Here is a 24,682-nt window from a genome sequence, read left to right on the forward strand (position 1 = left end):
TGTTTCCTTGTGAAAGTTAATTTCTGTAACTTTCTGGGTTTTTTTTTTTTTTTTCCTTTGTCGTTTTCACCAACACGCGGCACTAGATCGGTTACATGTAGTTCTAGCATCTCTAAGTTCTAGCTTACAGGTCTTTGTTATTAACGTCACTATCAGCTGCGATAATCCTACGTGGGTCATGGCTGGCATCTGCGTCCTGATCGCCAGTCGGCGGTCACACGCGTAGAAAACACTGGTTCTCTTTCTCACTGTGAGCGATGACACTGAATAAGAATGTCTCGGAGGGAAGCATCTCCTCCAGTCGAAATGCATCTCGGCACCGTAACAGACGCCACCCTAAGCAAGGGAGTCGCCACCCTAAGCAAGGGAGTCGCCACCCTAAGCAAGGGAGTCATTCGCCCTCCACCCCGAGTCTCCACGCGGAGGTGGCGCCCGCCCTGTCATGTCAGGGGGGCCAAGGGGACGAGTTCTCAGTGGTAGGGAGAGGGCTCTCCCAGTCCAAGAGGAGGAGCCACACCCCTCCGGGGAAGCGGCTGTCACATCCTGGGACAGCTTCACCCCTGTGCAAACCTCCAGACTAGCATTTGCCAAATGGAGCTGGAGTGTTCCCTTCACACGTGCAGCCCGGGTAAGTAATCTCCAAGGCGAGGTCACACTTTAGGAGCCCCGGAGCTGGCACAGGGCTGGCATGGAGCAAATGTCCCATGGGGGGCTGGGCAAGGACTGAGTGCCCAGTGCGTAGGGGAAGGGAGACACCCTCCTTCCTCCCTTTTCCTTTTGTTATCCCTGTACCTGGGGGGACACGGGGAGGGGAACACCTGAAACACACTCACAGAGACGTTGGGTCCTGCGCATCCCTGAGCGCGAGTTGTGTTCCTACAGATACTCACAGTCCCTGGTTCAGGCACGGAGTTTTACCAGGTGGACAGGACGTTTCTCTCCGCACTGACTACACTGCCCAACGTATGGGCACAGTCTAGTGTAAAGGAAGACATTCTGCAACTGAATATCGAATAAGAAATATCCGAATGAATAGTGAGTCCAAGTGAGGCAAGGCTCTGAGCAGAAACCTAGCCCTGTGTGGGTAAGAGGGGAACTCAGACGGTCCATGTGCTCAGCCGAGAATTCACGGATAAAGGTCTTCACGGCCTACAGGGAAACATGAAACCTGAGCAAACGAGTCTCTGCCGTTGATGCATTTACACGTAAATTCTAGAGAGTGAACGGAGGTGGACGGGAAAGTCGGGGCCGGGACAGTGGACGGCAGGTCAGGTGCGCAGGTCCAGAGGGCCGTCATCAGAAGCGCTTGGCGTGGCTAGGGAATGACGCACAGCAGTAAACTGTGGGAATAAACGGCAGAGTGTGAAGCCACAGGGGACATCCCGGCTCCCCCACCCTCAGCATGCAGCCTCTGGCCCTGGGGATTGAACAGCACAGAGCACCGGCCGAATCCTACTCCACTGTCCCCTGCGCTGCCAGTCAGTCTTAGCCCACTGCGGCTGTCCCCTGGATGGGCGACGCCTCGAGCCTCCCTGCACTGGCCGTCTCTGAGCTGTCGGAGACGGAACCCGAGGTCCTGCTGGCAGAGATGCTGGTGGTGGCCTTTGCCCGATCCTGTGGTGTCATCACTCGGCCCATCCACGTCCAGCCGCTCTGTAGGACCTCACCGCCCTGTGCCCTAGAATCGCACCGGTTCTTCAACGCCGCTGCCTGACCTCAGGGACGCAGCAACGGTAACGATCGGGCGTCACGTTCCCAGCACTTGCTACTTTGTACCATTGTTCGTTCAGTTGGAAGCTCACATAGCGTACTTTGTATTGATGGTTGTGGTGAGCGCTCAGCTGGCAAAATTCTCGAAGTGTCCACCTCTGTCCTGGTCCCGTGGCCTGGACCTCAAGGAGCTTCCACGGACTCCTGCTCACGCCAGGGACACCGTGACTTGACAGTACAAGGCTGCGAAGGAATGGGCGACAGGGAATGAGGCCGGCGGAGTCTTCTGAAGGTGCTAACTGCACCGCGCGTCTCACGGCGTTGCGTCCGCGGCGAGGCAGCTGCAGTCCACCCTGGGTGAGTCTAGTGGGTCCGCGGCGGGAGAACAGCGGCGAAGAATTCAGTCCTACTTTCCCGAATGTGCTCTGAGCAGGGACAGACGCTGCTCCCACAGTGGTCACTTTCCTTCCACTTTGCCCACTTTATGAGCAGGGCCACTGGTCACCGTCCTTCCTGTCTGTGGCCGCGGTGAACTTTCCCGGGGCAGCAGGAGCGGCTGTGCGGCTGGCTCCCTGGCCAGGGGCGCCACGTGGCAAATAAACACGACACAGGCAAGAGCGTTTCTCCCCTGGCTGGTACGGGCGGCCACCCACCCGCAGGGCTGCCCGGTGCCTCCGCGCGTGGCCACAGGGCTCTCGCTCTGTGGGCGGCGTCGGGCTTAACGACCAGGTTTGGAGTCCGGCAAAGTGTTTCATTTCGGTTTCAGTTTCAGAGGACGATGTAAGAAGGCTGGTCCCACTTCAAGGGCATCAGCCGCATCCCCGTCCTACCCGCCCAGCCCTGCTCGGGCGAGCTCCGGGCTGCACACTGGGCGGACGGAACCTCCAGGCTGCACCTGGTCCACGGGCCGGAGCCCGTCCTGGCCCAGGCATTGCCACAGCCTCAGCTCTGCACAGTCGGGCTGCCTAGTGTGTGAATGATTATCGTGATTAATTTTCCATGGAGCCAACTCAAATCACCATCTTCTCATTGAAAGTGGGTAGTTCAACTCTCTCCTTTTACTTCCTTATTTAGAACGTCTTTTACCTTCTTTCCGATGAGATGCCTGTTTCCAAACGGAAAACCATCGGCCGGAGATGTCGGGGCCACTGTCACCGCAGCCGCTCCAACTGGACGTGTCACTCAGAGCAGGAGACGATGACCACCTTCCCTAAAGCCACCTGCCCATCCGCCTGGAAATGGATGTCGCAGGGAAGACTGAGCTGCTCAGCTGGTGAGGAAAATGCCTAAGACTGTTGTTGACAGTCACGGGACAGTTTGGTTTAAAAATACAAAGCGAACCTGTAATTTGAGCTCTGTGTGCCTCGGTTTCTAAATCCCCAGGGTCTTCTCACGGGAGTGAGTCGCTGATGACCTGTTAGTAGCCTCACCACAACTAGCGCCGCAAACCTTGAAAACCAACCGTTCAGCGTGGTTAGAGGGACGGGCTCCGCCAGCGACGCGGCGCGGCGGCGGTTCCCGGGAAGCACACAGCAGCGGGAAGCAGGCTCCTTGGCCGGTTCACACATGCACCCCAGGCTCCCCTGTGCGTGGTCACAGCCCCCAGGTTAATACGAAACCTTATTAGCACGAAACAGAAAGACGACAGACCACAGAGCGGGGACACTCTCCCGCTATTGCTCCCGGTCCGCTCAGACGTGTCACCAGAGACCCGTTCGCGACGACCTCGGGGCCACCGCTGCATCGTCCCTCTCCCACACGTGCGGTAAGTATGTGCCCCCTCAGACTCCGCTGGCTGAGCTGCCCACGGCCGCCAGGAGGATGCTGACATCGCAGGTCGGGCACAAGGAGCCTCACTTCTGCTCCAGGTGACGGCGGAGCTGGAGCCCCTGACCTGCGGCACACACAGCTTCCCACCTGCCCCGAGGCGCTTTGCACTTTGTCTACGGGAAGCTCACTTTGCACGAGATAAAAGTGTGCTTCTGATGGCAGGAAATACTTCTAAATGAGACCCCGGCCCCCAGAGCTGTAGGTCGGGCACAGAACTTCGCCAGCCCTGTTCGGTTTTCCTCTTAGCTACTAAGGGGATCAGGAAACCAGACCCTCTCTAAGGTCCTAGGCGGGCATCACCTAACGTCCGGAGCATTTCCAGCAGGTCCTCTGGTCTGCATGGCAATTGTCCCTGGAGGAGGACGGCTCCTTGGTGACTTCTGACCCTCAGAGGCGCAGCTACACTGCCTCTGAGTGGCCCAGGGATCCATCACCACTAACGCCCAACCCTCTCTCTCATCTCCTCGTGACACGCCCTATTCTCCGGACTGCAGCCCAGCGGGGGTGGAGGGGACCCTGCTGGCCGTCGTGAGGTGTGCATCCCCCACCTTCCCCCGTCACCAAGCTCCGGGTGGACCAGTGACATCCCCACCCCCAGGGGACGCTAGCCGATGCCCCACTGGCTGGATGGCCCGGCTGTCTGAGGTGATGCCGTTCTCGGTAGGGACACGGTCCGGGCTCTGCCCAGCCATGTCAATGAGCTGTGACAGGCCGTTCAGGTGGGGGTTCTGGGAAAGGTTCCTTCTCCTACAAAACTACGAGATGAGAGGGTCCCTCTCCTCCGAAAATCCAGCCGCAAGCCCTCGATCCCAGCCGGAGGAGGCGGTCAGCCCCGAAGACGACAGAGGAGGGAACCTCAGCCCTTGAGGACAACTTTCGGCTGCGGAGGAGAGTCACACTCCGGGGACCCACTCCGGGATTCTCGTTCCGAGGACAAGAGGTCCTCGGGCCGCTGCAGCAGCTCTAAGATGCATATCTCCCCCGACAGCTCGTTTCCACACATGCAGAATGGACAACCCCGGGACCCAGAGGCTTAGGCAGCGGGCCTGTGCACAGCCTGGCCCGGCGCCTCCACTCAGCGTGCCCCTCGGGCTGCGGTCTCAGCCGTGGCCCTGCTGAGCGACGGTGTGCTTCGGGGTCACGTCAGGGGCCGCAGAGGGACTCAGCCTCCCCGTCAGTGGACCTGGGGCCTCCGATGCCCACTGGCCATGGGCTGGAGGCTCCCTTGGTTCCTGCCCTGGGGACAGCTCCATGGGGCCTCTGGCTCTGCTCAGAGCGAGTGGGTGACAGGGCACTGAGGGCAGACATCACGGTCTTTCGTTAGGCTCATGTCGGCAGTGACAGTGGGATCTCGCCACTTCCACCACGCTCTGTCCATCGGACACGAGTGTCTCACCGCGGTCCCTGTGCGAGCGGAGAGGATGACCCGGGGGGAACACAGGAGGTGAGGGTCCCCGGGAACCAGGGCATAGGTACCGGGGGGCACCTGACGGAGAAAGACGGAGGGTCCGAGACAACACGGGGTTCCCGCTGGCCCGATTCCGTGCGCTGGCTGTTTCTCCCTGACCACAGAGCTGTGGTCGGGCGGAGCGAGCCCGCGTGTGGACGGTGCCGCCACGGCCGCCTGGCCCTCACGGGCCCTCAGCTCGTTTCCACCGCGAGCACACCGCTTCTGTGACGGAGGACACAGGCTGAAAGGGAACCCAGGAGAAGACCCGTGGGAGCCGGGGGCTGACAAAGAACGGTCTCCCCCGAGCTCCTGCAGAGCTGGGAAGAGCTGGAGGTCGACGGGGCAGCCCAGGTAGGAGGCTGGAAGGACCAGAAGCTACGTGGACATGGTCTAGGTCCCCTGACACAGGACAACCAGCGCCTTGTTTGCTTTCACCTTCTCAAGACCTGGATGCAGGAGGCGAACACTGCCCGGCTGGGCGGGAGGGTCCAGCCCTCTGTCCCATCACTGCCCTCGGGATGGTTCTGTTGTCAGGAAAGAGAGGAGCTGGCGCTGGATGCTGACCTCGGAGCACGGCAGCCAGAGAGGAGCCGGAGCCGGAGCCGGAGGCGGAGCAAGGCTGTGGGCCTGGTACCTGCGGGGCCTGGACCCCTAGGGCCCCTTCCTGCACCTCCTGGCCTCCCCCAGACCGGGTTTCTGTGCGCCTGCGACAGTCGGAGGGAGGAGGGCAAGGGAGGTCTGATGACGTGGATCTGGGGAAGGGACCGCATGGGAAGAATTAACCAGCCGTGCGGAGGGGACCTGGAGCCAGGGGCGAGAAGAACCCGGGTCTGTGTCTGCTGGCCCGAGCCTGCACTCAGGCCTCTGTCCCCAGAGACACCAGGGAGCAGTGGGCCTTTGTCGGCAGCCCTCCAATCCTGTCCACCAGTGTCCCCGCAGACCCCTCACTCTGACAGTGGCCCCCAAACCCAGGGAGGCCCGGGAGGAAGAGGCGCTGTAGGCTCGCATGGGGTTGGCATTGGAAAGAATAGGGGCTGGGATCTTCTGTCCGGTGGGGACCCCTCAGAGTCCTGGCTGCGGGACCATTGCGGAGCACCCGGGGCTGTGCTCGGCCTCACGGTTCACTCGGCCGTCCCCTGGGGAACCTATGCGGGCGGCAGGAGCCGTCACAGGGTGGCCTCCTTGAGGTCCACGCGGTGCGGCGGAGACCCACTGTGTTCAGTTGGGGGCAACTGTCCCCTCCAGGACGGTCTAAGCCTGCATGTCTGATGCCCACACACACCCATCTGCTTTGGGGAGCACGTCCCACGTCCAGAGGACCAGACATATTTTAAGGATGGAAAGAAGAGAAAGTGACTCTCTGTAAAGAACGAGAAAGTGACTTGGGATTATTTTGCCGAGAGGAAGTAACCCAACAACCACCTTCTTTTCCGGAAGCGAAGTCTGCCGTCCAGAGCACAGAAGGCGCTGGGATGGTGGCCGTAAACAGACGCCCCGCTGCCTGCGGGGCCGCGACCCTGCTTGGAAACGCAGCCCGGCCTCTGAGGTTTGTCTAATTCGAGGAACACAGCTTCTCTGACTGTCTCCACCCACACGGCGCGATGTAGCCTGAAGTCTGAGCGCCATCTGAGCGATGGCGGGCACCTCGTGCGCCCACTGCTCGGGACACACTGCGTTGCGCATTCGGGAGCAGAGCGAGAGGAAGGGACAGACGCCCAAGGCGGGGACGGAAAGTCCGGGACAGCTGGTCACCGGGAGCAGAGAGTGAGCCGGGAGCACGCGGACAGGACGACAAGCACGTACGTGTGGGTCTCGGGTCCGAGGCCTGGGAAGCAGCGTCTTCGCCGGGAGAGCCGAGGGGCTCGGCCACGTCTGTGTCGGGAGGAGGGTAGGGCGGGGGCGGGGGGAGCACTAACTGGGGAGGCCCCCGGGCAGTGCCTCTGGGGGGCTTCTGCGGCACCTGCCGTCCAACACCTACATGGAATCAACAGGGAGGTTAGGCCTGAGGCACCCTGTCCCCCGCAGAGGGCTCCCTGCCCCCCAACAGGGGGCACACTGCCTCCCAACAGAGGGCACACTGCCCCCCAATAGAGGGCACCCTGTCCCCCACAGAGGGCTCCCTGCCTCCCAACAGAGGGCACACTGCCCCCCAATAGAGGGCACCCTGCCCCCCCACAGAGGGCTCCCTGCCCCCCAACAGGGGGCACACTGCCTCCCAACAGAGGGCACACTGCCCCCCAATAGAGGGCACCCTGTCCCCCACAGAGGGCTCCCTGCCTCCCAACAGAGGGCACACTGCCCCCCAATAGAGAGCACCCTGCCCCCCCACAGAGGGCTCCCTGCCCCCCAACAGAGGGCACACTGCTCCCACAGAGGGCACACTGCTCCCACAGAGGGCACACTGCCCCCCAACAGAGGGCACACTGCCATCACCCCTCACCCAATCCAGCCTCATCCACTACCCAATCCAATGTCACTCAGCACCCACTCCAACCACACCCACTACTAAATTCAACCACTTCCAGCACCAAATCCAACCTAATCCAGCACCAAATCTGACCACACTCACTACCAAATCCAACCTAATCCAGCACCAAATCCAGCCTCACCCGGCACCAAATCTGACCACACTCACTACCAAATCCAACCTAATCCAGCACCAAATCCAGCCTCACCCGGCACCAAATCAACCTCACTCAAACTTTAACATTCCACACCCATCCTGTACTGTCCTCTGGCCGATTTCGACAGATCTGCTCAGCTGCAATTTGTTTCTAGCGGGCACAAAGAATTTTAAACACCGGGCTTGAAACTACTCTGTGAAGCCCCACGACACCTCCGACAAGTGGAAAGGAAACCGCTGTCGGCCTGTGAGTCTGTCCCAGCTTCCAGGGTTGTCTGCGGCCACTCCTGCGGTCTCTGTGTGCCCGCTGTGACAGGGGGAGCCGCCAATGCAGCCCCTCGGCTCCCCCACCCCGTCAGCCTGCCCCGCCGCGCAGGGCGGTCCATTCAGACAGCTCAGGGGAGGCCTGAGTGGGGGAGGTGGAGCGGTGTCCCCGCTCTGGACCATCACACCGTCCCCTCTGCTGTCCACACACCGGGATCCATCCACAGTGTCACATGAAAATGGCTTTCTTCTCTGAATACAATTTTTGAAAGTCAGTGACTTCGGGGATATGAATGACGAGTGTCATAAGTCATGCTCTCTATCTTTTTTTTTCAAAAATGCTTTTTTTTTTTTAAGCTGTGAAGTTTAGAATCTTCTAGAAACGAATAGATTCAGTGCCTCTTCCTCTTGATCAGATTGCTCATAAAAATATTCAGAAGTATTATTTCTTCATCAAGAGATACACCCACGGTCCGGCCGTTGTGGCTCAGTGGTTGAGTGTCCACCCAGGCACCAAGAGGTCACTGGTTCGATTCCCAGTAAGGGCACATGCCCAGGTTGTGGGCCCGATCCCCAGTGGGGGGCGCAAGAGGCAGCCAATCAATGTTCTCGCTCACTGATGTTTCTATCTCTCTCCCCCTCTCCCTTCCTCTCTCTGTAAAATCAATAAAGAAAAATAAAAAGAGAGACACCCATGCATTCCTGCTCTTAGTGATGGTTCCTTAGACACGGAAGAAGCTGACTGGCCCATATCTGCACATCACTTCCTCCCTCAAAGTGCAGAGAAGCCAAGGGGCTGCGGGTCCAGGGAAGCATCCCGAGGAGAAGGACCCCATGGGCAAGGCCGGAGGACTAACAGGCCGTCCACTAGAGGCTCATGTTTGTTTACTATGAAATTTGAGTCAGGACCCAAAAGTAGCCAGCTAATATGTCTGAACAGAAGATGCTCAAGCCCGGCCGGTGTGGCTCAGGGGATGGAGCGTCATCCCATGGACTGAAAGGTCCCTGGTTCGATTACTGGTCCGGGCACATGCCTGGGTTACAGGTTCCATCCCCAGTAGGGGGCGTGCAGGAGGCAGCCAATTGATGTTTCTATCTCACATCGATGTTTCTCTCTCTCTCTCTCTCTCAAAAAGCAATAAAAACATCTTTATTTATTTATTTTTATCCTCACCTGAGGACATTTTTCCTTTTTGTTCAGATAGAGTGGGAAGGAGAGAGAGGAAGAGAGAGAGAGAAACATCGACATCAGAGGGACACATCGAGTGACTGCCACCAGCAGGACCCCAACCAGGGCCGGGGATGAATCACAACCGAGGCTTGTGCCCTTGACTGGAATCCGCCCCGCCTCCTCCACGCCCCGCCACTCATTGGTCTGCGGGCTGACACTCTAACCACTGAGCAAACAGGCCAGGGCCAATAAAAACATATTTTAAAAAGAAAAAGATGCTCAATATATTTTTTGGGTGTAGACAGGGGCTGCTCTTATTATTCTTATCTCTTCACCCAGAGCCTCTAGACTTCGGGGAGAGTTCTATGGCGCTGTTGGTGCACATGAGGGACTGTGATGAGGATGGAGGTCAGCCTGGGGATGTCCGCCAAGACCTTCTCTTCCATCCCCGACCTCGGAAGCCTGCCAGATCACTCTCACCAGGAAGGCGCTCCGGCCTCCGCGACCCTCACGGAGAAGTGGTGGAGAGAGGGCTGCAGTGAGCCTCCCACACCTCCGGACGCCTCTCGGCGAGGGCGTGCCCTGCAGGGCTCACATGGCAGATGTCCTGCGTGCCCACGCCTGGCTGGTTCTCTGGGCACCTGGGACACGAGGCCTTGGCTCTCCACGTGGGAGTCAGGAGGCCCTGCCCGTGCTGACCCGGGCTGTGGGACCTGGGGAGCCCCAGCCACACCCACACGGCCACTTATAGTGGATGCGTCTTAGAATTTCTGCACGGAACGGCGGTGGGGGCGGGGGGAGCGTGGAAGGAAGGATGGGTCTATTTTAATGAGCAACTGAGCAGCAGTTCCCTTTGGGAAAGGGGTTGCGATGACATGCAGTTCAGGCTAGTGCTCCTCAGCTAACCAAGTGCCAGGCCCCGGGGGCTGCGGTATGAACAGGCTGGTGCTCCTCAGCTAACCGGGCGCCAGGCCCCGGGGGCTGCGGTATGAACAGGCTGGTGCTCCTCAGCTAACCAGGTGCCAGGCCCTGCGGGCTCCGGTATGAACAGGCTGGTGCTCCTCAGCTAACCGGGCGCCAGGCCCCGGGGGCTGCGGTATGAACAGGCTGGTGCTCCTCAGCTAACCGGGTGCCAGGCCCCGGGGGCTGCGGTATGAACAGGCTGGTGCTCCTCAGCTAACCGGGCACCAGGCCCTGGGGGCTGCAGTATGAACAGGCTGGTGCTCCTCAGCTAACCGGGCACCAGGCCCTGGGGGCTGCGGTATGAACAGGCTGGTGCTCCTCAGCTAACCAAGTGCCAGGCCCTGGGGGCTCCAGTGTGAACAGGCTGGTGCTCCTCAGCTAACCGGGTGCCAGGCCCTGGGCGCTGCCGTATGAACAGGCTGGTGCTCCTCAGCTAACCGGGTGCCAGGCCCCGGGGGCTGCGGTATGAACAGGCTGGTGTTCCTCAGCTAACCAGGTGCCAGGCCCTGGGGTCTGTGGTATGAACAGGCTGATGCTCCTCAGCTAACCGGGCGCCAGACCCTGGGGTCTGTGGTATGAACAGGCTGGTGCTCCTCAGCTAACCAGGTGCCAGGCCCTGGGCGCTGCCGTATGAACAGCGAGGCGCTCTCGAGGGGAAGAACACTGGCAAATGGCCACGCAGCTCCCACCACAGAAACTCTCACATGGACAGTGACCGCTTGGGCAGGGCACCTGTTCCCTCGGTCAGAGGCAAACTCTCAGGGTGTCGCGTGGACGGAGCGGCATCTGAGTGGCCACCTGATGGCATTCGGAGCGGGCACTGAGCACCTGCCGTCCTCACAGGGGCGCCCCAGGGCCCCTGTCCGTTAAGGCCCACGCCTGTTCTGCGTCCACGAAACCACCAGCACCAAGTGGTGTTCAGTCCATTAAGCACTGGGGGCCGGAGGGCTGGAGACCCCCGCACCCCTCTCCATTTCCTGGCACCACGCACGCACGTCACCCGGAGGACACAGCTCCCCTCGTCAGAGACGCAGGCTACACGCCCACAGCCACGGTCACCCTCCCAGCCCCGCCCCCTCCACGCCCACGCGATGCTGCAGAACACGCCTGCACGTGGCAGGCTGCTCCCGACTGCAGACCGTTTATTTCCAGGCGGCCTCTGGTTAGCGGCATCTCCGTGTTAATGCGTGGGGGGCCGTGCGAGGTTAGCGCAGCGCCGGATGCAGGCTCAGCCCCCGCGTGGGCAGGGGGGCTGCTCACTCACCCGTGGAGCTCTTCCTGTTCTCCTCGCGGCCCTCGGTGCGCGGGGGCACCAGGGGGCTGGGTGGCGGGGGTGCTGGTGCCCGCCTCTTCTTTTTCTGCAGGTCCATCTGCGATCCCAGGGACATCTGTGGGGCACAAAGGACAGTCGGGGTCAGGGGGTTCTGTGGGAGCGGGTGCAGTGGGACTCCGCGTGGAGAAGCCGGCCTGTAGGACACGGTGCCCCAAGGAGGGTGCCTCTGGCGGGCAGAGCAGCTTTGCTGGGTCACCCAGGGGTGCCTCCGCGGTGACCAGGGGGCTCACACATAACCCCCAAGACCCCTCTCAGCTGGGGCTGGGCGGCCCCGTATTTCACAGGGACTCCGCAGGAAGTGTGGTCACTTCTCAGCACAATGAGGAGGAAGGGGGTCCTGAGCCTCAGTGACAAACTCCCCCGGAAGCTGTAGCAGGAGCTGGCGGCTGTGCCCACGCAGAGGAGGAACAGAGTAGCCCACACCGTCCAAACCGACGTCATGTAAGCGAAAGGAAGGAAACTCCCTTTAGGAACGACTACTCGTCCGCACACACACACACATTTTTCTGGTCTTCAGTGTTTCTTTTTTTTTTTCCATCCTCACCTGAGGACATTTTTCCATTTTTTGTACAGATAAAGTGGGAGGGAGAGAGAGGAACAGAGAGAGAGAGAAACATCGATGTGAAAGGGACACATCGAGTGGCTGCCACCCGCACGACCAACCAGGGCCGGGGACAAACTGCAACCGAGGTACGTGCCCTTAGCGGGAACCGAACCCGGGTCTCTCCGGACCGCAGGCCGACGCTCTAACCGCTGAGCCAAACCGGCCAGGGCTTCATTGTTTCTTTTAAAGGTCCTATTTTTCTCTTCCCAGGCTATATGCTGTAACCACCTCTTGTACCTTTACCACTTTGATACATTTTATCTAAAACACGGACGTAAAAAGAAGCCAAACAGTTCCACAAAGCTTAGCGTGTAACCAGCCCGACACACACACACACACACACACACACACAGAGTCATCCCCCAGCCCCCAATCTTTTCAAAAATTTCGGCTCGAGGTTTAAATCCACTCTTTAGTTACACGTGTACCGCTGTAACAGCTACTATAATTATGTAAAACAAACTCCCTTCAAGAGGAGTTCTCTCCAGCTGAGATGTATATCATGTGTCTGTTGGCTACATGTTCTTTCTAAATTTTTCTGTCTTCTCGGAACATGATAACTGATTTCTCTTCTGAGTTTCCCAGAAATTCCTTCCCCTGTACTGTTTTTTAATCCTCACCGAGGATATGTTCATCGATCTTAGAGAGAGAGGAAGGGAGACAGAGAGAGAGAAACATCGATGTGCGAGAGAGAGGCGTCTAGCGGTTGCCTCCTGTGCGCCCCCCAACTGGGGATCGCACCCACAAACGGGAGGAAGCTCCAGCCAGCTGGGCCACCTGGCTGGGGCTGTACTCAGGTTTATCGCTTGCTTCTTGGGTCTTATGCCTTTGTAGAAACTCACCTCTTCGTTTTTGGGCAGAACAGTCTCTCTCAGCTTTCTGAGACAAGATGTGTGTGAGACGAAGTGATGAGACCTTGAAATTATAAACATGTTTTTATCCAATTACCCTGAACGGACAGCACTGGTACCTATGGGGTCTCGACTATCAGGGTCTCTCAAAACGCTGCCGATCCCCATGGTCTCCGAGCTTGAAACCGCGCAGGGGACCCCGTGTCTGACCGGCCTTCTGTCTGCAGGGTGGAGGGTCCCGTGCTTCCTGGGCCCTGGCGCCCCCGGGCGGGTGCCCTCCCACCGTCCGGCGTCTGCGGTCCCTGCAATCCGCGTCCTTCAATTCCGCAGAGTACACTAGTCAATGCTTTCGGATTCCTCTTTCCTCTCTTTTCTCCGTCTCTCTCTGTGGGTTCTGATTAGTTGAACACGGAGGGTTCTCGATCAATTTTCTAATTTTCCCGGGATATCCCTGCCTACTTTAAAATCACTTTTCTTCCTTTCTTGGAAATTCCCTTTGCTTCGTTTTCCGACTTCTACAAATTCCTAAAATTCCGTGACTGTATTTTCGCTTTGCGAGATCTCTCTCTCTGTTCCGTGGCTTTAAACAGCACCGTGTGTGGTCTCCCGGATACACCGCCCTCCCTTTCCATGCCAAGGCTCACTGACGTCTTCTGAGATGCTGGTTCCGGGTCCTCCACCTCACGCACCGTCTTTCCTCCAGGTTCCTGTTCCTTCCCCTCTGCCCCGGCCTCTGTCTCTGGGGCAGTGGGGTTGGCTCTCGGCAGGTCCTCAGTCTCGGAAAGGCTGAGCCGCCCTGACCGCACCCTGATGTCTCGGGCCAACTACACGGCCGTCCTTGGGTGTTTAGAGTCCATCTGCGAGGGGAAAGTCTCCTCACCGGCGGAGGGGCCCCTGCAGGGAAACCCTCTCCATCACCAGACCTGCTCGCTCCAGGAAGGAGAACACGGCTGCTCCGCGAAAAGTTACAGAAAGAAACACAAGTCGCTGCGTCAGCACTTTCTTCCGCCCTCACGGGGCACAACGCCCGGGACACAGCACATATTAAGCGCGTTGGGTTTTCCAGTCGAGACGGGGACATGGAATTCTCAGGTCTGCTTTTCCTTCCTAGTCCCTAGTGTGAGACTCTTGTGTCATTTCCGCAAAGATCTATTAAGGGTTCTTTTTTTTTTTTTCCCTGCAAAACTGGCATGAGCTAGAAATGTGGGCATGGACGGTTATCTGCAGGTTTATAGTCTTTTTCTGCTTTCAAGTAATAGTGGCAACATTTCTCCTTTGAAAAATGTATGCCACGCACGTTGAGGTTGCCAAGCATGGGTCGGGGCCCACGGGCAGACGCCCGCCGCTCCACGGGCTCTGTGTTCTCGGGACCCAGATGCGGACGGAGCAGGGCAGGCGCCCTCCCAACGCCGCCCACGGACATGGCAGCAGGTGAGGGCTTTCGACCTAGGAAGGAGTGCGGGGAACACGAGACAGCAGAGAATCTCCCTAACAAGCTGAAGTGACCCTACGGAGAGACGCCAGGATGCCCCTTCTTCCCGAAGGGGAGCAGAGCCCCGGTCCGGGAGAGGGGACTTCCTCCCAGAGGCCACACACAGCCTGTTTCTTCGTCCTCCTGCAGCACCTCCCTCACTGGTCCACATGCCCGCTGGCCAACTTCTCCCGCAACCAAAACCTGATCCCATCTCCGGAGGAAAAGTAAGGCCCCTCCGTGGGCGGCGCCCTCCGAGCATCAACGCCTCCCGCCTCCCTGAGCTGCCGTCTCCCAAGGGCGACTGTCCTGTCCTGGCTGCTCTCCGTCCTTGCTCGATGCCCTTTTGGGTTCCTCTCTCCTCTTCTCTGTCCCGTATCCACTCCCACCTTCTCACCACCGCCTAGAGTTGTTGGGGGATCACACCCCTCTGGGAGCTGGCTTTGCCGTGTTTCCTGAGGTACCGCACCCCCAAGTCCGCAGCCATAATCTGTGCCCACGGACTGTCCAACCTGTGCTTTTCCGGCACCTTCCGACGTTGGGTGCCCCCTGGAGGACCCTGGAGGACCCACCCCTCACGCTCACTTCCTGGATCACGCTGCTCCCGAGAGCCTCAGTTCTTTCTCCGAAAGCCCCTCGAAGCCACGCCTGCTGCCGGCCCCCCGCGGCCACGTCGAGGAGCCCGGGCATCAGAACACGCGTGCCCAGGGCCCTGGCAAACACAGCTGCAGCAAGACACCTCCAGGCTTGTCCCACACCAGTTCCTCACTGGCCTCTGGCCCTCACCCAGTCTGTCCTGGACACAGAACCGGTGCCCACTCCTGGTGCCAACAGCTTCAGCCGCGCCCGCCACTGGCCGAGCTGCTGCCCCTCACGGCGTGGCCCACAGGCAGACCCACGAGTCCTGCAAGGAAGATGAACTCCTTCACCTCGCAGTCCTTCTGAAGTGGGAGATGGGGGCACGTCCATGATTTCCGCAGGCGATGAAGACCTCGGGCACGGGTCCTGGGCGTGGCATGCACCTGCCTCTCCCCCTGTTCCCACTCACGGGACGGGCCTCCCTGCGGTGGCGGCGTGCTCAGAGCATCTCTGCCCCGGCACAGGTCTTGTCGCCGTGAGGACCAGGGTTTCGGCAGTGGGGTTGGCTATATGCGGATTTGTCCAGCGCTAACCAAGGCAGCAGGTCCTCGGAGAAGGCTCCCTTCACGTTCATTTCACGATGACGTGGATGGGACGCTGCAGGAAGGTAGCTCCTGTTCATCTCAATGAGCCTTTGGGGAAACCGATCTCGTTGCACCCCGTCTCTCTTACCGTCACAGAGCCTATCGATGGCCTTGGGTGCGGACTTCCTGGACGCAGGACAGCGGACGGAAATAAAATGTGAACCCCAGAAACACGAAAGACTTGGTCCGGCTTTATATCTATCGGCCGTGAGAACCACGTGATGAGAAGTGACCACTTCTCTGAGCTGCTGCTGTTATTACTGACAAAGCTAAACCATATCCGCACGCTGGTCATCTCCCCCCGGTAACCCTCCATCTTCTCAGAAACATCCTGCTGAGAAGCATCTTGGGCCCAGCCGGTGTGGCTCAGTGGTTGAGCGTCGACCCTGCACCAAGAGGTCGCCAGTTCGATTCCTGGCCAGGGCATGTGCCCAGGTTGTGGGCCCGATCCCCAGTGGGGAAGCCAATCAATGTTCTCTCTCATCGATGTTTCTCTCTCTCTCTTCCTCTCTCTAAAATCAATAAAGAAAACAACAACAAAAAAATAGCTCGTAAGCTCGTAGTCACTTAGTAGTCAACTCAGTTATTAGATAAACTGTCCTGGTATCAAAGTGCTTCCGTTCAAGTCACCCTCATCTTAGTCACGTCCCGGATCACAGGGGTAGCGATGCCGGCAGTACAGATGTGCCCAGGGCAGCTGGAAAGGGTGTCCTTTAGGCGACAAGGTGGGTGCATCACAGTAAGATACTCAGAGAGAGAGAGAGAGAGACCACATTCACATCACTTAATTACGGGGTGTTATAATTGTCTCATTTTATCATTAGCTATTGTTGCTCACTTCTCACTCTGCCTAATTTAGACATGAAACTTTCTCATAGGTGTGTGTATACGGAACAAAAGCACAGTATGTACAGGGTTTGGGACTTCTCCCTGGCTTCAGGCATTCACGGAGGGACTTGAAATGTATCCCTCACAGGTAAGGAGGGACTTTGGTGCTCATATCTGAACACCTCTCTTGCATTTGTTGACTTGTCTATTTTCTATATCCTGATTCTAGCTCCCTGGGGGCGTCTCTGCCACCTCCCCGCGGCACGCACCCGCAGCGTTTGGTCGAAGGAGGGATGCACCCCAGGTGACAGTCCACTGAACCTGCATGGCCACCGGACGCGGTGGGCTGGTCAGACTTCTCCCAGCTGTGGCCACTCTGGTGAGGTGCATTTATTAATGAATCTGTCCATTTCACTCAAGTTTTTTAAATTGTTGGTACAAAGATCACACTGTCTCCTTATTGTCTTTTTAACATTTATAGAATCACATTCATACTCTGCCTTTTGTTCCTGACACTGGTGATGTAGGTGCTCCCTCTTCATCGTGGGATCATTGTACACAAGTCGATCATCTGGTTGATCATTTCAATAAAATAAGCTTTGTTTCCCTTGATTTTTCTCTATTGTCTTTCTGCTTTGGATTTCAATGATTTATGCTTTATTCTGCCTTTTTTGGGGTCTATTTTTCCCTAGCACCTGAAGATACAATCCGGAAATTTTGATTTTTTAACCTTTCTTCTATTCTAGTCAACATTAAAGTCATGCATTTTTTCAGTAAGCCTTGCTGTGGGCATATGCCACACATTTTAATATGTGGTGTTTTTATTTTTATTCAATTAAAAATAGTTTCTCGTTTTCTTTGTGACTTCTTTGACTTAGATCATTTTTCCAGCGTGACGGAGATACAACTGACGTACAACATCGTGTATGTTTAGGATGTGTCACATGATTAGATGTCTTTACACGCTGTACAGTGATCGCCACGACAACACAGCCAGCCACGCACACGGTGTGTGTGAGGACATTCGGCTTCTTAGAAATGTCCCCGTTCACAATGCAGTATTGTCACCTAGAACCAGCACACTGTACGTGACACCCCAGGACATATTCACCCTACAGCCGGAAGTGTGTACCTTTGACCATCTTTCCCCCCCCCACCCGGGCCACCAGCCTGCGTGCGGCTGCATGTACGGTGCGTTGTTTCAGAGTCCACGCTGGAGCGAGATCCCGCGGTGTGTGTCCTCCCCATCTGACTGGACTTGGTACAACGCCCTCCAGGCTCATCCATGAGCTCACGAATGGTAGAATTTCCTCCTTTTTAATGACTAAAAGATAAACTCAGATAGCCTGGCCAGTGTGGCTCAGTGGTTGAGCGTCGACCCTGCACCAAGAGGTCGCCAGTTTGATTCCAGGTCAGGGCACATGCCCAGGTTGTGGGCCTGATCCCCAGTGGGGGGCGTGCAGGAGGCGGCCAATCGATATTCTCTCATTGAGGTTTCTGTCTCTCTCCCTCTACTGTCCTCTCTCTAAAATCAATAAAAGAGAAACAAACCAACTCATATATGTCCACAGACACCACTTTTCTTAACCATTCCCTCTCGACAGACACCGGCAGTGTCAGATCTTGGTTATTATTGTGGCTGATTCAGCAGCGAACACGGGGTGCAGACACCTCATCAAGGCCCCGACTTCACGCCCATGAAATATGCACCCAGAAGTGGGATGAATGGATCACATCATAGTTCTATTTTTTTTTTTTTTTTTAATCCTCATCCGAGGACATTTTTCCATTTTTTGTACAGAGTGGGAGGGAGAGAGAGGAAGAGAGAGAGAGGGAAACATCGATGTGAAAGGGACACATCGAGTGGCTGCCACCCGCACGACCAACCAGGGCCGGGGACAAACTGCAACCGAGGTACATGTCCTTAGCGGGAACCGAACCCGGGTCTCTCCGGACCGCAGGCCAACGCTCTAACCACTGAGCCAAACCGGCCAGGGCCTTAGTTCTATTTTTAATTAAAAAAAATTTTTTTTTTTATATCCTCACCCGAGGATATTTTTCCATTTATTTTCAGACAGAGTGAGAGGGAAGGGGAGAGAGGGAGAGAGAGAGACACATCGACTAGTTGTCTCCTGCACGACCCCGACCTGGGCTGGGGACTGAATTGCAACTGAGGTATGTGCCCTTGACCGGAATCGAACCCGCAACTCTATGGTCCATGTGTTGATGCTCTAACCACTGAGAAAACCGGCCAGGGCATATTTTTAAGTTTTTGAGGAACCTCCATACTGATTTCCATTGTGGCTGCCCCAAGTTACATTCCCACCAACAGTGCACGGCAGTTCTGATTTCTCCGAGCCCTTGCCCTGCTGTCACTATTTTTATAGTAGCCATCCTAGCAGGTGTGAGGTGGTCTCTCGTGCCCTGATTGGCATCCCCTTGTGATCAGGGACGTTGGGCATCTTTCCACGTTGTTCCCTGGCCCTTTGTACGTTTTCTTTAGAGAAACGTCTGGGCAAGTCCTTTGCCCGTTTCCAATCAGGTTGTTTATTTTTTGTGGAGTTATAGGAGTTCTTTACATGTTCTGGATAGGCACCCCTTATCAGATATACGATTGACAAGCGTTTCCTCCCATTTTGTGGGGTGCCTTTTTCATTTACCAAGTGTGTTCTTAATGCACAGAAGTAAAAGCGTCACAGACATTAAAATCGTGTAAGTTTGGTTGAGGAGTCAATCAAATGTTTCTAAAGATAAAAGTCACCCGGCCACAGGGAGCCCAGATCAGACAGGGCAGAGCTGGGACGGGCGTGCCCACCCAGGCAGGCCGCACCTGCCCAGGTGCCACAGGCTGGCGGATCCTTCCCTTTAAAATGCCGATTGCCATTCTTTTTTTTTTATCCTCACCCGAGGACATTTTTTTCCATTTTTTGTTCAGATAGAGAGGAAGAGAGAGAGAGAGAGAAAAACATCGACATGAAAGGGACACATCGAGTGGCTGCCACCCGCACGACCAACCAAGGCCGGGGACAAACTGCAACCCAGGTACGTGCCCTTAGCGGGAACCGAACCCGGGTCTCTCTGGACCGCAGGCCGACGCTCTAACCGCTGAGCAAACTGGCCAGGGCCCGATCGCCATTCTTAAACCCGCATTTCCGACCGATTATCAAGGTGATTGGGAAGAATCAGGAAGACACACCGATGCGAAGAAGCAAAATGAAAAGGTAGAAACGAAGCACCCTGTGGGCATGACTGACAGGCGGACCCGAAGGGACCGAGAACCGCCCAGCCTGCGGTTCCGCAGCCCTGTCTGAACACGGGATGACCAGACAGTGTGCCTGCGACGCGGAGCCCGGCGTCGCTGGAAAGTCACCGTGCGGGGCGGCCAGCTGGCTCTTCATTTCGCTCTCACCAGTGGGCCTCCATGAAATGCCAGACACTCTCAGGACAGCTAAAAATACAGAGGAACCCACTCTCCAAACAAACACTGGCTTCTCCGGCTGGACGCGTCCAGGGGGAAAGGACCCAGAACAAAAGGTAAGTGGGAAGCCACGGAAATAGCTGTGACTTCCTCTTCCGCAGCCTGCGCCGGGACCAGCCGCTTATCTGCACCTGAGGCAGGGACTCTGCAGCCCTGGCTGTTTTCACAGGCTCCTCCCGGGCCGCGCGGTTCCCACGGCTGTTTGTCTTGGTGGAGGAAGTCCACTTCCCGAGCACAATGCCACCTCCTTCCCCAGACCCAGGGAACGGGCAGGGCCTCCAGCCCGGAGCTGACCTCCCGAGCGCCCCGCTTCCTCCAGCCTTTGTTTGGAGCTGCCCGGCTGGCCCGTTGGCTTTTCCATATTTTCGGACGTAAATGCGACCCGTCTTGGCTGTGGATGACGAAAGGAGCCCGTGCACATCCACGGCTTGCGTTTCCCTCCGTCTGTCTGTTTACCAAGCAGGTAGACCGCGTTCCACCCGGACGTCTGGCCACGCGGTGACCCCGTCCTCTTTCAAACGCAGACTCCGAGGCCGCCTGCTTGGTCCGAAATAGTTGCCCCAGCTCCTCTGCTTGATTTATCCTCTGCTCTGTCAAGACTGCGGAAGCCCTAGAACATGCTGTTGGGGCAGATAAGCAGAGTTTGGGGAGTTGGACAGAGACGAAAAACCCAGGAGGCATCTCTTCAGTGAGCGGGGGCACCCGGGCCGCCCTGGTGGCCTGCGCGCGGGGAGTGCGGCCGCGCCTGCGTCCGCGGCCCGTCACCTCTGGGACAGTGGCGCTCGGATTCAGACCTGCCGAGCGTGTCTGGCCGCATGGAGCCTGTGTGTCCGGCAGGTGCACCCAGACAGCAGCACCACCCAGCAGGGTCCCAGTCACTCGTCGTCCTCACCGGCTCCCCAGTCGGGATCCACGTCCTGGACAAGGGCAGGTAGGGAGGCGACCTGGTGCCCGACTCCGCCGGGCTTTTCCCCTGCAGACTGACGTTCCTGACAGCAGACCGGCTGCCCGTGAACCTGTAGGGCTGAGGGCTGCCCTCCGTGCGGCGCGGGGCGTGAGTCGACCCCTCCCCAGAGTGTTAGAACCCTTGTTACGCTTTGGGTTTCGATTCTCCACAGCAACTACGTGACCCCCTGTCCGTAAGCGAGCGAGGTCCCACTTCAAACACTATCTCCACCCGAGAACCTCTAGGAGGAAGGCCACTGTGCAGAGGTGGCGTCAGCTCCCAGCTCATGGGCACCTCCCCTGCTCAGGTCGCAGGGTGGAGATTCAAGCGGCCTGTGTCCCATCCTGCACACCGCCACCTGCTGGCCACACAGTTCCCTGCGACCCCAGCGGGCACCCAGACACCGGAGCTCCTGCGGGGGAGTCCAGCAGCTGTGACCTCACGCCCCCGGTGAACCGGGTGCTGGCCGTGGTGTGGCGGAGGAGGAGCAGATGAAGTCACGTGAGACGAGGTCTGTGACGCCTGCACAGAACCTAAAGCACAGCAAGGCCGAGCCGCCGTTGGGTCATCACAGCGGTTTTTATTCTGACCTCCTGACCGTGGGCCCAGCTAGCTGAGGACGGGGTGACATGCCCTCTCTGCCCAGCAGCCCGGGGAGGGTTTTGTTTTGTTTTTTTATCCTCACCCGAGGATATATTTGCATTTATCTTCAGATAGAGTGGGAGGTAGGGGGAGAGAAAAACATCGATGTGAGAGAGACACACCAACTGGCTGCCACCCGCACGACCCCAACCAGGGCCGGGGACAAACTGCAACCGAGGTACATGCCCTTAGTGGGAACCGAACCCGGGTCTCTCCGGTCCGCAGGCCGACGCTCTAACCGCTGAGCCAAACTGGCCAGGGCCCTGGGGGGGTTTTGCTGGTGTGTGTGCTTCTGTGGTCGGGCACAGGGCCCTTCACCCCCGATTTGACAGGTCAAACATCTTCCTCCACAGTCTGGGTGCCACAACCTGGGAAGAATTTACGGGGAACACCTTCCCCAGTCTAGTCTCTGGCTCCCGATCGGGTCAGTACTGAGGGTTTCCTTGGGATGGGGTTTAGGGGGAATCATAAAAACCATTATTGCAAGTGAGAACTTCCCTGGGCTGGATCACGCCGCTGTATCGGACCCCCGCACCCCAGAGGCTACCCATCCAAGGTCCGTTCTCTTGTATTTGGGGGACAGAAGTGATCTGCTCCAACCAAAGAGCACAAGGGGCTCCGACCCAAACTCAGCAAGAATTCAGTGACGGGGGCCAAGGCCAGGCAGGAGGGCGTCTCAGCCCCGGGGGAGGACCCTGTGGGACTCCGAGGTGACAGGCGAGATTCTGGTCCCTCACAGCCAGAAGGGGGAGCCATTTATCTACCTAAACAGGGACCTGAGGCCTCGGGAGCTGAACCTGTTGTCCCCGCACGCCTGGGCTCCTTCACTGTGTGTCCCTTGCCTACTGAGGGCGCCCCAGAGCCGAGAGGATGGTCACCCGGAGGGGACCCTCTCTCTCCTGTGTGGGTCCCAGTGCAGATCAGGGAGGTAGCGGCTTTGAGAACCCCCACTCCAGTTTCTAAGTTCCCAGTGAAGGGGACACGGCGGGAGCGAAGTACAAACTGAAGTTTTCGTGCTAGTCCATAGGAACAGGTCCCCCAGCGTGCGAGCACCGGAGCGTTCTCATCTCCTTCCCACCGGCCGGGTCCCCGAGGAGAAACCTCTGGTTCAGGGTGTCGGTGTGGCGACCGCAGCAGAGACACGAGGCCCCACCAACGGAAGGACACCCACGAACGAGGGACTGACGTTCTTCCCCGCCAGGGACCACCAGACCCGCTGGCTTCCTTCCCCAGAGAGTAGTCCATAACCAAATCGCTTCCGTTTAAGGAGAAAACCAAAGGAAACCAACCAACAAACATGCTCAGAGCAAATGCTGAAATCTGGTCCATCTGGTCCATAGGCTCCCTCGGTGCCAGTCAGACAGGTTCCGCAGCAGCTCCCGGGCCTGCGAGGGGCTCCGTCCCTTCTCAGGGTACAGGGCCCTGTTGTTCTTCATTAGAATCCCCGATCTCTGCTCAGGGGGCTCTCTCCCACTCGCGCCAACTGGTCCACTCTGAGAAGCATACTGAAACCGGAGGGAGACAGCGCCTCCGCTGGATGGCAGGGAGCCGGCGTGCCGACCAGGTTCGCATCTCCGTGTCACACAGATGGGCTCGCGCATGTGCTCCCGTCCGTGGTGCGCCCCCACCCCGACCCCAGCCCCAGAAGCTAAGAGGCAGGGCCCTGGGCACTGTCTGGGCGTAAAGAAGATGACGCATCGACCTCTGTGCGGCAGGTGGCCGACGTCTCAGAGGCCTGCAGAGGCCCTGCTGCAGGCACAGCCTGTCTGCCCAGGAGGACTCAGCTCCTGCACCAGCCGGAGGCACGGTCCCATCCTGGGCCCGCCTGGGTGTCGTGGTTGCCTCGGTTTACCCAAAGAAGGGCCGGTGGGTTTTCACAGTGTCATATTCCAGCCCACACACAGAAGAGTTACTGCCCTGGCCGTGTGGCCCAGCAGTTGGAGCGCCGGCCCAGGCACTGAAGGGTCTCGGGTTCAAGTCCTGGTCAAGGGCACGTTCCTGGGCTGTGGATTAGCTCCTGTCCCAGCTGGGGTCCCTCAGGAGGTGACCGATCGATGTGTCTCTTGCACATGGATGTTTCCACCCCTCCCTCCCCCCCCCTCCCTCCCTCCTTCCACTCGCTAAAAACCAAAACCAAACAAAACAAGAGAAGAGTAGTTACTGGTAAAGTGTCCTACCCCCGAAAAGTGAGGGCTGATTTCAAACCAGGTTTCCTCAAGGCCTCGGCAGGTAGACGAAGGAGACACCGGTGTCCCGTCCACACACCGGGACGACCCCTTGTACCGGTAAACGCAGTGTCTCCCAGGCCGACGGGATCTCACACACGGCTGCTCAACGCACATGTCCGCTCGGCCCTGACTCTCTAGCGGACGCGTCCGAGTTACAGGGCACGGCATCCCCGTCCTTGCCCAGCCCGGTGTTCACGATGTCCCATGAAGCCATCATGACGATGCCCAAGATTTCAGTGCTGAGCATGTAACAGTGCCAGCCAGCAAGCGGGGGCTCGTGTGGGCGACAGGCACCATCCTTCCCTCCCCCGATGGCGCTGTGTGCCCGCTCTCCTTCCCTGCTAGGCAGAGCCTGCCTGTCCTCCGAGCATCCCCCAGCTGCACCCACAGACGTGCAGGGTCCGAGCTCACACAGGGCCCGGCCAGGGAACGCACTGGTTTCTTTACAGAGCGATGTTTTTTTCTGACAGATCTTCTCGGGCAAGGGAAACAGAAGAAAAGTTAACCAGTGGGACGACATCATACTGAAAAGTTTCTGCACAGAGAAGGAAACCACCAACAAAATGGAGAGGCAACCTACTAAATGGGAGATGCATTCGCCAAGGACCCACCTGTAAGGGGTTAATAGCCGAAATCTATAAAGAACTGATTCAACTCGACACTAAAAAACACACTCTCCAATTAGAAATGGACAGGGGACCCGGACAGACACTTCTCCAAAGAGGACGTACAGATGTCCAATAGACATACAAAAGATGCTCAACGCAAACACCTGTTGGAAGGACCACCATCAACAAATCATCAAACCACAGGTGCTGGAGGGTGTGCAGACAAGGAACCCTTGTGCAGCCCCTGTGGAAAGCAGCATGGAGTTTCCTCAACAAATAAAAACTGAAACTGCCTTACGACCCAGTGACCCCACTTCCGGGAACATATGCTAAGAATCCCGAAACACCAATCAGAAAGAATATATGCGCCCCTATATCCACAGCAGCATTACTTACAGTAGTTCAGCTGTGGAAGCAGCCCAAGAGCCATTACGAGACAAGTGAATGAGAAAGCTGTGC

The 24,682-nt window shown here is 57.7% G+C and overlaps 1 protein-coding gene across 1 annotated transcript in view; it reads right to left on the bottom strand.

Annotated features, from left to right (window-relative positions):
• Positions 1-83: 83 nt before the first annotated feature.
• LOC118620478 (protein cordon-bleu-like) overlaps positions 84-24,682 on the bottom strand; it is a 98,719-nt gene continuing 74,120 nt past the window's right edge. Inside the window, exons 7-8 of the mRNA XM_036247576.1 lie at positions 11,276-11,399; positions 84-1,340 (exon numbers count right to left, since the gene is read on the bottom strand). Of these exons, the coding sequence (XP_036103469.1) occupies positions 1,297-1,340; positions 11,276-11,399 (168 nt within the window). The 3' untranslated portion in view covers positions 84-1,296. The remainder of the gene's footprint in view (positions 1,341-11,275; positions 11,400-24,682) is intronic.

Source organism: Molossus molossus, unplaced genomic scaffold, assembly GCF_014108415.1.
Source record: "Molossus molossus isolate mMolMol1 unplaced genomic scaffold, mMolMol1.p scaffold_m16_p_7, whole genome shotgun sequence".
Classification (NCBI taxonomy): Eukaryota; Metazoa; Chordata; class Mammalia; order Chiroptera; family Molossidae; genus Molossus; species Molossus molossus.